We start from the raw sequence: 13,362 nt of genomic DNA, 5'->3' as shown, positions 1-13,362 counted from the left end.
GCCTTGGGCGCTATACTCTGGCTTTTGAAATGCTTTAATTTTGAATTTTTCAACACATTTGATTTTAAATTCAGTGTTTCTTTTAGAATGTATATATGAATTGGCATCATCATGCCCCCCACCCCCAGTTTTTCATGTCTATCTCCGCCAAAGCTGCAATAAGAGTTTAAAAGAGTTTCAAGCGGCTTTGATCTCCGCCTCTATGGGGAGATGCCACAAAATATTTAACATTTAATTGAATTCATTTTGAGCGATTTATTAGTTTTGTAACATTGTAATTTCTTGAATCAAGTTAAAATTTATGTTTTTGTGATTTTTTTTTAAATTTGTAAAGTTTCAATTTTTATGTGTTACATTTTTCTGCGAAGTATATAGAATCAGTCGACGTAGTTTGAAAATTGTGGACGTTTTCATTCCAGTGAAATGAAATCGATTTGAAAATCATAATGTATTTTTCACGTTTTTCTAATTTTTTGAATTTTGGAACTGTATACCTCCTTTTTTCCCCCAAATATCTCTGATTAGCTAATTATGGTCGTGCGTCAGGGCCGTCTTAAGAGCATCATGGGCCAAGTGGTTTTTCTAAGGACCTACCTGGTAAATTCTAGAAAATTTTTACCAGATCTCATTTTTGTGAGGCCCCGGGTGGGCGTTCATAACAAATTTTTAGCGTCTTTGTGAACCTGAAATGTCGAAACAATTTTAACCCTTTCCGCGGCATTGCGGAGATCACTAAAATCTCTGTAAAAAGCCATATTTTTAAGGATTTATAGGCTTTCTTCCAAATTTTAGCAGGTGCAAAGTAATGGGCATAGGGAAAAGTGTTTAATTGAGAAATCAATTTTATAAAATATCTGGGTTTGTCATTGCTAAAATGAGGCGCTTTTAAGGAGGCGAGTTATCGTGTTAATGCAGCTTAGCGGGTTAAAAATATCGCTTATAACAAATATGTGAATATTGTTCATAGTAAAGCATTTTCGGCGAAAAAAATCAATTTATTTGCCTCGTCCAATTACGTAATTTACGATCTGAAGTAAAGATGTCGCTTGTTCTAATAGACAGATTCGAGTAAAACTTGATATACAGTGTCTCGTAAAGGGATAATAAATTTCTCATAAGGTAATAAGTCTGAGATAAAAATATTTTTACAACGATACTCGTTATAATGATAAATCTATCTACACAACGACAATTTTCTTTAATTAAATGTTAAAATCCTCCTGGTACAATAATATATTTTCAGGGCCTCACACACACACGAAGGAGGGGAAGATAGGTATGTTGTCCCGGTTGCAAGACCACAGAGGCTGCTAAATTAAACTTTCAACTGTTTTTTTTAGCATTACCTGGGATCGCCAATATACGTGCTAGCTCCGACTGCTGACCAATGGTTGCGATTCTGTACAGGACCCATTTTCCGCATGGGCAAGAGCATAAGTTGCCTGATGACCCCGAAATTCGAACACCATATATTCATTGACTAATCAAACATCTTTAACTCTGATCACATGAAGCGTCCCCTCCCCAATACCTTCTTTTCCTGGGGCCCCTCATGCGAAAGTCGAGTTTGGTTCTATATCGGCCTACGTATTAAGATAAATTCCTCAGTAACGATATTTTTAAAGATATTTTGAGACTGCTACGACATATTTTTTATACCTTCGTCAAAATCACCTTCAATGTGTATTTTTTAACTCGCTAGTTTTTGTTATTCCGAGGGTATCTAATGACTCCCCAAAAGTGTTAATGAAGTTACCACTGTTGCTACTTTCGGTGCCAGAATAGTGTAGCGTGATAAACTGCTTTATTAAAATGAGAAACCTAACTGAATTTTTATTAATCAAATAATTGTGATTTTGTGTGGCCAGTAAATATTCAAAATTTTATTTTATAGTGGTACTAACATCGCTGAAAATATGTCAACAATAACTTGAATTTGGAGGTGCATGATGATGCCTCGACAACGATGTAGTAGAATATCGATTTTCTGGGGAGTGAATTAACCTGGGTGCAAAAATTTCGAAACCTAAAGGAAGGTGAAAACGAGGCGAGCCTGAAATTATTGGACAAGTAAAGTAAGGTTAAGTCTAGTTTTATTTGATGATTAGAACACATAATATTAATTTGAATTATTATAACCTGTTTTGTGCATAAGCAGCAGTGTTTTAATCATGAAAATTGAGTGGGCGGGGGAGAGGGAGGGAGGGAGGAAGGAAACAGAAAATTATGTATAACTATATATGTGATGTAAGAATTTCAAGGTGCTGAAGATCGAAAAATTCGTAAATTAGGCTATTCAAAAGTTACTGATTTTTTTCTCTCTCGGCATAATAGTTTCGGACTTCGATAGATAACATATTTTGCCCTTTACCTCCGGCATAGAGATTTAGAATATTCAAAATGAAAAAAATGCTAAAATGTCATTTGATAACTATAGGAAAATTGGAGAAAATTCTCTTCCAAAGAAATTTTAAATTACTAATTTTGAAAAAGATTTTTTTAAGAAAGACGTTTAACCCTCATTTTAGAAAATGTTTTTTTTTTTAAATGAGAAAGCCCCATTTTTTGTGATTCTAAACCAGGCTTTGTTTTGTTTATATGACGCTTAGAAAGTAAGTTATGTCCACTTTAGTGTTGCGTTTTTACATCAAGTAATTTGTGAATGAAAATGTTAAAGGCGTTCTATCAAGAATGTTATTCAGACATTTTACTTTACACGATTTCTAAATGCTGACTGTATCATATTGCAAAATTTGAATATTATGTTTTGCCATTTATTGTTAAGGGTTATAAATCAAAATCTAAGGTGTATTAAATGTATTTGTGTCTGATTGCAGTGTTTTATATACACGATATGTTAAGTGACATTTCCAAAAATTCCCACGTACATCAATTAAGTGAAATGACTTTTGCCAAAATTTCGTATTCGAGTCGGAGTGAAATATTTTAATATTAGAAAGTATAGAGGACAATATTGAGGCCAAACACACGTCGTATAAATGAGAAAGTATTATAAATTAGTTGTATAAACGGGGTTTAACTGTAAATAAGTGATTTCTCGCAAATACGATTTCCCGTTTCCGATTTCCGAAAAAACTCCAAAATGTTGGGAATTTGGAAACCCTAGGCACATATCAGCATAAAAAATTCACCGCTACGCACACTGAGAAACACTAGCGTAAAGGTTGGGACGAATATTCTTCATGGTTCCTTTTATCATCGTTGTATCCTGATATTTAAATACGTTTGATTATAAAGACAAAAATCACAAAAGAGCCACTCACTTCCAAAGTTTCTTTTTCATTTCTAAGTTTTTCGCTGCATTTTTCTAGGTTGTCTATCCGGGAACGCAACTCAGTCATAACCTGTATGCATCCTTGAACCTCCCGAGGCGTATTGCCAGGTTTATGCATTTCCCATAATTTTTCACGATACTTCTCTGTGAATGGAAGATACATTTTTCAGTTAGACATAAACATTGTACATAAATCAGAGAAAGTGATCTTGTAAGAAGTTTTGAGTGACTTCTCCTTACTGCCTCGCAATGAAACTGAATTTAAGCACGTTCGAACAACCTTCTAAACACATTTTCTGCAGGATTTACTGATATTTGTTGATCGTAATTGTTAATTTTATATGCATCATTGTGAATTAATTTATTTAAAAAAAATCATTGTTTTTTTCAAAAATGTTTCTATTGTGTGAATAGTTTTTTTTGTTTGAAAAGATGTTTGGTTTGTGTTAAGTACCCATTTCTTGTTGGTGGTGCTTGTTCATTTCTTCGACTTTGGCATCTAAGTGGTGTAGCTCTTTTTCAAGTCTTCTGCAGATTTCTTCCTTATTCTTCAGCTGTTCCAGTAAAATTACGTTTTCCTCTAGTAAGCTGTAGTAGTTTTCGTCTCTTTGCATTCGACCTTGATCATCCATATCGCGAAAAACGTCATCGACATCACTATCAATCAGCTGTGTTACTTCAGGATGGGCGTACGATTCTTTGACATCGGCTTCCAGTGTGTCTCGGGAACTCTGTTCTGTAGCGTCCTTTTATCCAGAACAAAAGAAAAAAAAATTGAAAATTACATCGGTCTATATTGAAACGATCATATCAAAGTAACGAAAGAAAACTCAAAAATCACTGTATAACTATTAACGCGATGAGAACGAAATGCTAAAGTATTTTTAATAAAGCCCAACACCCGATAGATAAATTAAAGTGCGTATATGGTTTTAAAACTCATTGTGTTCCTACAGCATATACAGGGTGATTCAGAAAATATGGGGAAAACTTTGAGGTGATAGTATACACTAATACAAGCAATTGTCATCAAAGAATGCACGGTTTACATGAAACGCAAACGTGCTAGCTCGTTTCGAAACGGCCACTCCGCAAACGTTAAAACGGCATTCCTGTTGAAATTCATCGGGAGAAAAAGAACACCATGAATGCAAATGTAACCTGGGGAAGAAGAAACTATGCAAATCTGCGTCACAAAAGGCGCGGACGTCAGCCCTGTGAAGTTATTCCAGCGTGCAACCGTTCTAACAGTTGTAGCGTACGGGATGATGGCGCACTTTAGTAATACTGAAAAAGCAGACAGACGGTGCTGCAAACGGAAGTACCACAGAGGCAGCATGAATGTACGGTGAAATGGAAATGCATGTCTGCTTTTTCAGTATTTCCAAAGTGCGCCATAATCCCGTACGTTACAACTGTTAGAAAGGTTGCACGCTGGAATAACTTCACTTCCGCGACTTTTATTTCACATTTGCATACGGTTTCTTCTTCCCCAGGTTACATTTGCATGCATGATGTTCTTTTTCTCCCGATAAATTTCAACAGAAATGCCGTTTTAATGTTTGCGGAGCGACCGTTTCGAAACACGCTAGCGCGTATGCATTTCATGTTAGACCATGCATTCTCTGATGACAATTGCTTGTATTGGTGTCACCTCTTAAGTTATTCTCTCATTGAGTTATTCTCTCATTTATCACCTCTTAAAGTTTTCCCATCTTTTGTGAATCACCATGTATATGACCCTGTGGTTTTAGTTATACCACAGGTAGAATACGTATGCATAAAACGACCTTGATGTTGCAAAGTAAATTATAAAAGGAATGTACAGTATGGAAACTGAAACTTCCTTTGAAAACGGCACCCAATCACGTGACGAATCTTTTCGGATGTATAGTTTAACAACTCAGTCGAGAGAAAGTCTGGCATTCCTTTTAGGAAAAATTTCATGCATTGTATTTTTTTACAAAAGTGATAAGTATGGAATTTTTAAAATAAGCTGCAAAAAGAATATTATCTTAAAAATATTTTTAAAGATAACTTTCATAATTTATTATGAGTAATTCTGAATAAAAAAAATGAAGTATGAGCAAATGTGTTTGAATGTTTTCTTCGTCTCTTTAAATCAGTGTTTCCCAAAGTGGGCAATATCGCTCCCGGTAGAAGCTCTATGGGTATAATATAAGATCCTATGGGTGGGATTGAGTTGGGTGGGGAGGGGGTAGCGATTAGAAAGAAATTTTTTTGAAGAAGCGGGGCGATGTGTGTGTGTGGAACAAAAGTTTGGGAAACTGCTTTGAATCAACTAGGAATACAGCTATTGCATTAATACCCGTACTCGAATAGATCAGAAACAGAATATTTCATACGGATTTACTTACAGTGGATAAACAAAGCTATGTGGGCTACGGATGTATGGGAGAATTAATATTTAACCGATCATAGAAAGAGCTGCTATTCACCGTGTTTGGATCAAACATGCGTCTTGTTATAGATATTCCTCACATTTTTGTCCAAATCCTTTGTTTCAACAGCTAGTTGGCTGTCTTCAGATTTGAGGGACTTAGCTGATATCTTGTATAAATAAACGCGCAGTAATGTTCGGCTTTTGCATACAAGATAAGGATGTCACATACTTACGTTCGTTTCTCCTAACATTGTCTGACTGGCATTGGCGTTGTTTACGCCTGTGAAAGATGACAGGTCAGGCTCCGAGTTTGCACGAGAATGATGAATTCTTTCAATATCGCCGATATCTGGTGGTTTTAGTGAAGGTAATGAATTTGAAGATGTGTGTGATGGTTGACCTACTTCAGCTACACTGGATTCTGACCGAGACATGGCACGCTGTAAGTTGCTGCACTTCTCAATCTGTTGTATGGCCAAACAATTCTTGTTATTTGCTCTGACACTTGAATCAAGAAGTGCTATAGTTGAAAATTCTGATCCTAAACCACGTTTTGTTTCCCATTCGTACAATTTTTTTGTGAAAGCATCAGATATGCCTTCGAAACGGAACTCGCCAGCCGATGTTCTAACGAGTACTTCTTTCTTATTAGACGTCCTTGCAGTTAAAACTGTTTGTCGAAGACGTTCTAAGCGTATAGCACGTTCCTCGTATTTTTCTTTTTCTTTGGAAAGACGTTTTTTTTCTTTTTCAATTTTTTGAAGCTCTTTTTCCAACCAAGCTAAATCTTTGACTTTTGGTTTCGGTGACTTCTCGTATCTTTCCGTTTTTGGTTTATCGGGTTTCTTTCGAGATTTTGTACCATGGTTATCCCGATCTAATTTTGGGGAAGTCGCAGATCGCATTCCTGCATTTCGTATGCGCTCCCATTCTTGCATTTTTCGGCTGAAGTCGTCACTGACGTTACGTTGCAATTCGATCATGAGGTTCGTAACGGGAGAGGCTTTCGATGAAAGTGCTAGTTTGTGAACATAACTATCACTGCCAACTCGAGTTATCGCACGGCCATTCTCATAACAGGTATCTCCGGCATTTTCTGCAAAAAAAATAATTAAATTTTATTTGCGAACGCTTCTGCTATCGAAGATTACTTGATCAACCAAATACCAATCAAAGATTATTTGATCCATCAAATACTTATCGTAGATTAGTTTCCAGTCAAATTCTTGTAGTGAAAAGTATTTGACTTTTATGAAGTCAGCGCAATATTCCCTATAAGTAAACAATAAAAATATTCCTTTCTTGACTACTCGAACTCCACCATCGCATTGACATAATTTTTACAACTATTTTACCCCCCCCCCCCCCAAGGAGATGAGTTGAGTCTAAATATTTAATAGGGGTTATTAGCAGTGCCGTCTTAATGCTCAAGAGTAGAGGGGGCCTCAGAAAAATGAGTAGTTGCATTTTTCGAAAATTTGCCAGGTAGGGCTCAGAAAAATCACTTGGCCCGTGACGCTTCTAAGACGGCCCTGGTTATTAGTCTAGAATTGTCATTTCCAAATATGGGAATGCTATAGGAATATAATAAGTGTATATAAATCTACATACATAGGATAATTTAATTTTCTCGTTTGCTGAGTTTAAATCGAAAATACATATTTGTCCAGCAAAGCCCCCCACAAACTAGCAGGGCATAAACTAGGATCTTTCCAGATCAGACTTTTCACAGGCTTCATTAAAGAGAATTTATAAAAAAGGAATCATCTCGAGCCTTGTCAGCCGCATGCATGTGGGGGCTTTCTAACCAAACACAATTGTGGTCTATCCCCATGGGCAATTTACTACCGATTGAGTTATGCTGGAAGTATGTGTGTGTACCTAAGAGTGAGTGCGTATCTAGTGTTTTGTGCGAATTTTTTAGTGCTGCCATCTATATTTTAAACTGTGAATGAACTGTAATGATTGACTATTTGTACCGTTGTAGGCATGTTACTCTCTGTGGCGAGACTGTTTTAACGGGGTGGTTGGCTCGCATTCACACTTCTAAGTTGGGAACCACAAAAAATAAACTTCAGCCGAAGCCAACTTCGCTCAGGAAGGGGGGGGGGCTATGTTGTCCAATTGCGATAAAGCAACCCCACCAAAGTTTCAGGGGGAAAGAAATTAAATGTTATTTGTTTTTTTAATTCCCTGAATAAAATTGTTTAAACCTTGTACACGTAGACAATAATTTACCTTCTGGATTGACGACATCCTCAAAATCGAACGTGTTGTCTTGAACCCCATTAGGACTAGATGGCATCGATTGAGAAGAAAGTCCAGTGATGCCCTCTTCTTTTTTGCTGCGTAGCACGTTTTTCATTCTCATCCACGTAGATTTTCGATGAAACTGAGGAGATGAACCCGGTGTTCGGAAAACGACTTCTCTCTCGGGAGCTACTGCGACACGACTCTCTGGGCCTTCGTATTTGTCATCAGTTTTAAATTGTATTGGTGGTGGAGGTTGTTCTTGACGCTGGTTATTGGCCTCCTTGGAGCTTTGATATGTGATGGTTTGTTTTTTTCGCCCTTTCTCTACGTCTTCCAAGTCTGACTTCCCAAAGTTTGATCCAAGGACGATTTGGTCACTGGATGATTTCCTTTGAGAGTCGTCGATCGTTATGTCTTGAGAATCGTCATCGATTTCTTCGGCAGCTCTTGGATCGCGGTATGGAGGAGGTGTTGAAAGACATGGTCCTCGTCTTAAGTGTTTTCTTTTCAAGCTATCCCTTCGCCTTTCGATGATTGTTTTTACTCTGCCCCACGGACTCTTATGACTCTTCTTCGATTCCTCTTTTTCAAATCTTGCAAACGCTTGTTCAGCATCCATAGATCTTTCAATTGTTAGTGACTTTTTCTCATCTGTTTGAAATAAAGTATTAGGTACGCATATCATCTCATGAACTAGCATTACATAAAAAAAAACACTTTGAAATAATTTTTCACTCTTTTCATTATATAATGTCTGTGTCTAAAGAATATGGTGAGACCTAATCTACATTTTGGTTTTGGGGTATGCGGGCTTTATCCCAAGATGACAAGTTCAAGTGAAAGGGCGTAACCAAAATTTAGTAATTGGTGATCAAGAACATGAATTAGAAAGGGAGAAGGGAGGCAAGGTTTGAATAGCCCACAGGTGGGAAAACTATAAATCCGCCTCTGATTATAGCCTACATTTATTAGGATAATTTTAATTTAAAAAACAATTCGTATCGTACACATATAAACACTCCACAATATCTAAACCTTTATTTACTTTCACTGCCTTTGAGTAACATTTTATTTAAACACTTATCTAACGTGAATATCGCAATAAAAAGCCAGATGATGATTAATAGAATAACAAGTGATGCTATTTGAAACTATCATAAATGTTTTCTTTTTTAACGCTACGTAGGAGAAGATTTCAATTTATTGCAATTTAAATTGAATTCAAACAATTTAATTTAAAAAGTACTACATTATTTTTTGTCATCCGTATAATCTGTATCTCTATTTTATGATACAACAAAAAACTCAAAGAAAATTAATAATAGGCTAATTCATTCAATTGCATTAAAAGTTTTTCTAATTTCGGAACATGAATTATGGGGGGAAACTTTTATATAAACACACACGCAAACCAACATATCATTTCCACGTCCGGTTTTGCAATATGCCATGTTTTTTGCCAACAGAAATATGTAGACCAAGCACACCAACTTTGTACCAAAAGCTTAGACGCTAATGTGAAAATATTCAAACAAGCCAGCCAAAGATATGCGACTGATTATAAACATAAGATTAATGGTTATATTATATCTATGCGACTGACCCATAGTCGTCTTTCTTATTGGTGATTACATGGTCTTTGTCGGTGCTCATCCTGTGGGCAAATCGAATCGTCATTCATAAGTACTGTTACATTTCTACCCTTGATCTGCGCCCAACTCCCTTTGCTGTGAGAAATAGAAATCCTGACAAAAGCGGGAGGTGCGGCTTATACTGTGAAAATTAAATATTAATTTAATTGAATTATTAATTAATTAAATATTTCAGGTTCTTATGGAGATACTGTAATGGTAAATGTTGGTGACTCCTGGAGGGGGGGGGGGAGAAAGATAGAAATTTACCTTTAAAGATAGGCTCACTGTAATTTGGGGAATATCATACTAACCGAAATTTTTCCACATGATATTGAAATTTTATCACAGCAAAAATCAATTATTTAACACATTTCAAATTTTTATAACTGAATTTTCAAATATAATTAAATTTTTAGATGCAGTTAAATTTTTAAATGTAATTGATATTGTAATTTTAATTTCGATGACCTTTCCCGCATTGACAAAAAATAATTATTTTTAGTTAACTGCGTGTACACTTTTGTTCATGTTTTTTATTTCAAGTGTAAGACAAAAACCTATATACAAGCTCGCGTGGAACATGTACAGTGAAGAATCGACGGTTCGACGCGCGCGCGCGCGAATTGATTCTGCGCTGTAATATATAAATTGACCTCACGACGAATTGACACTGCGACAAACTTGTACCGCGACAAATTGAGGCGCGACGAGTTGAGCGTGACAAGTTGAGTGCGACAAATTGACCGGCTACGAGGTGTATACAGGGTGAATCCGACCTATTCTGCCAAACGAAAGGGGGTGATAGACAAGTGGATGATAAAGCAACCTCCCAAATGTCCTATCTCGAACCGTGTTCGAGTTATGGTGGATAATCGGTTATGGAAAAAAAGTGCGTGAAGTCTAAAAAAACCCGAATGTATGAAGTTTCTGAGAGTTTCTTACATGCAAACTAAGCACATATTTGGAAGCGCAGAAAAAATCCTATAAGGTCACACCAATTTCATTGAAATATCTGGATTTAATAACGAGCTACAATCACTGGCAGATTGGCAAAGTTCAAAATCGGATTCTCGATAAAATTTTTAATTGCCAATTTCGCAAACTCTCTTCTAGCCACAATCAGTCGAATTTGCCATGAACTTGTTCATTCCACCAGCTTTCGAAAGAACCTAGAATAAACCAAACTGGTCATCTAGTTCAGAAGAAATTTAGTCATTTGTTTGCAATACTTTGCTGAAATCTGCCTTCGTCGAAGTAATTTTAGTAGGTTTTAGCGACAATTCGATTTTTCACTTGACCGATCTCTCAGCGCTTGTAGCTCGCCATTAAATACGGATAACCTGTAGATAGAGGTAGTGTCACTTTATAGGATTTTTTGTGCAAAATTAAATTGTCGCCAAAATCTGAAATCGTCAATTTCGAATTTTCGTCGAATATCTACTTCGACAAACGCTGATTTCAGTAATTCATTGCAAACAAAAGACTAAATTTCTCCTGAACCAGAAAACCGATATGGTTTATTGTAAGCTCTTTCGAAAGCTGGTGGAATCTGGAATGGACAAGTTTTTGGCAATTTTGACCGATTGTAGCTAGAAGGGTGTTTTCAGAATTGGCGATTAAAAATTTTGGTCATAATTCGATTTTGTACTTTGTCAATCGCAGCGTTTGTAGCTCGCCATTAAAACAAGATATTTCGATGAAATTGGTGTCACCACTTATAGATTTTTTTCTGCTCTTTCCAAATGTGTGCTTAGTTTGCGTATAGGCCTTTCAAAAACTTCACAAATTCTGTTTTTTTTAGACTTGAAGCATTTTTTCCATAATCCACCATAACTCGAAAACGGTTTGATATAGGACAGGGTTGGTGGGGTGTTTTATGATCTACTTGGGCTCATCTATTACCCCTTTTCGTTTGGCAGAATAGGTCGGATTCACCCTGTTTAGTGACATCTCGGCTTACGAATTTTTCGGCTAACGAAGATTTTTTTTCGTGATACGTCCATATATCTCGGCTGGCGAATACGGATTCGGCCAACGAACGCTTTAGTTGACATGGATGTACGTGCTCAAATAACACAGCAGCACTGCGAGTTGATTTTTTGCACAATCATCATCGGAATCTAAACAAAATTCTTTGAAAAGTAAGTATCAATACTTCTTTGGTCTCTGGAACAGTGTCTCAGTGTGACTGGGACCAATACGATAGATTTTTAAATGGAAAAGTGAAGGGTAAAAGGGAAAATGTTGAGAAATCACAAAAAACTGTTTTTGTAGCCCGTAGGGACGTTCACATTTTTTATCTCTTTACACTCCCTTTTGAACCATTTAGAGAAGTACCAGGCACTTTTCACGTTGGCAACATCATGAAGCATTGCTCATTTGACACTTTAACTGGAAAAACTGAATTTTTTTTTGGCACTTACAGTGTGTTTGTGTGTTTATCATTTTTAGCCTTCAAGTCTCTCGATAAAATATTTCGACTCCATTAAACTGTTAACCCCTTCGCTTACAAGCGAATTGGCAAGAAATTCGGATGCTCTTTATTTGACGAATGGGCAATAAATATAGTAACCTTGTCCTAACCTAACCGCACGCTAGTAAAAGGGAAGAAAACAAACAAATGAAAGAGTAAAACAGTACGATAGATAAGGTTATAAGAATGTAGGTACAAAGTTGGATTTCTTTTCATCCTCACCCACCTGTTCTTTAACTCTTGTATGAAATTTACATCATATGTGAGGAAAAAAATCACTATCAGGATATACAAAAACCAAAAAGAAAAAAAATTGAAAGGTTGCAACAAAGCTTTAGAATGATCAGGAAAAAGGAAAGAAAACTGAACTCTCTCTTGTTTGAATTCATTCCACTGGCGTTTGGGCGCAATATTACGTCCTTTGATTGTAAAGTGGTTAAACCCAAACTTATGGAAGCAATATTAAAAGAATAACTAAATTATTTATTGTTAAAAATATAATTTCAACATACCTAGCAGTTCATGGTACATTCGAGAGGATCCAGGAGCTGTTGCTGATTTTAACCTGTGAAGGACATCTGTACGTGTTTCCAGTAAGGAGTGCTTATTTTCAGATGATCCGGAATCTCTTTTAGAATATTCTAGAAAAAAAAACATTTTGGAGAGTTGACAATATCTTCATCCAAATTATGCGCAAATACTCCATAGAGTTCAAATATTATCTCCTGGAACCTATCTAGGAGTTATTGATTCAAATTAAGATGGCGAAACGGCCATTCAATGTATTTGACGTCATTGTTCGCCCGGTGACTTGTTGACAATCAACCAAATGTTTGCTGCATTTCATGGGCTTCAATATCAAGTAGGCCGCCCATCCTATAACTTTTGACATTTTGAATGAATATATGAAACGCATACCTCTCTAAATACGAACGTATGATACGAAGCGAAAATTGCTTTTAGAAACCTTGAAAATTAATTTTTCAATATGGTTGATTGTTCTTATCAATGTAGTATACCAGTATGGAGAGGTGAATATGATTCTCAAATATGAATATAATAAGAAATACTTTGAGGAAGGTAGCGAATCTGAAATTAATAGAATTCAAGTTCCACAATAACTATAGATTTAACATATTAACAGACATTATCTTTACGAAATTTTATTTAAAAAAAATCCCGGATGGTTTGAAATTAAACGCCGATACACACACACACCAGACATCTTGGAATTTAATATGCCATAATTAAGTCAAACAAAACCATAATACACATAATACAAAAAAAAATTATATACATAACT

General features: G+C 36.1%; 1 protein-coding gene across 1 annotated transcript in view; it reads right to left on the bottom strand.

The window, feature by feature from the left end:
• LOC149080620 (uncharacterized) overlaps window positions 1-13,362 on the bottom strand; it is a 58,302-nt gene that overhangs the window by 28,719 nt on the left and 16,221 nt on the right. Inside the window, exons 7-11 of the mRNA XM_089239771.1 lie at window positions 12,572-12,700; window positions 7,938-8,603; window positions 5,933-6,795; window positions 3,750-4,041; window positions 3,285-3,439 (exon numbers count right to left, since the gene is read on the bottom strand). Of these exons, the coding sequence (XP_089095897.1) occupies window positions 3,285-3,439; window positions 3,750-4,041; window positions 5,933-6,795; window positions 7,938-8,603; window positions 12,572-12,700 (2,105 nt within the window). The remainder of the gene's footprint in view (window positions 1-3,284; window positions 3,440-3,749; window positions 4,042-5,932; window positions 6,796-7,937; window positions 8,604-12,571; window positions 12,701-13,362) is intronic.

Source organism: Pholcus phalangioides, unplaced genomic scaffold (assembly GCF_987345545.1).
Source record: "Pholcus phalangioides strain wild (caught in Gottingen) unplaced genomic scaffold, Ppha-v1.0 ptg000011l_1, whole genome shotgun sequence".
NCBI lineage: Eukaryota > Metazoa > Arthropoda > Arachnida > Araneae > Pholcidae > Pholcus > Pholcus phalangioides.
This window is presented reverse-complemented; position numbering and strand designations above follow the sequence as displayed.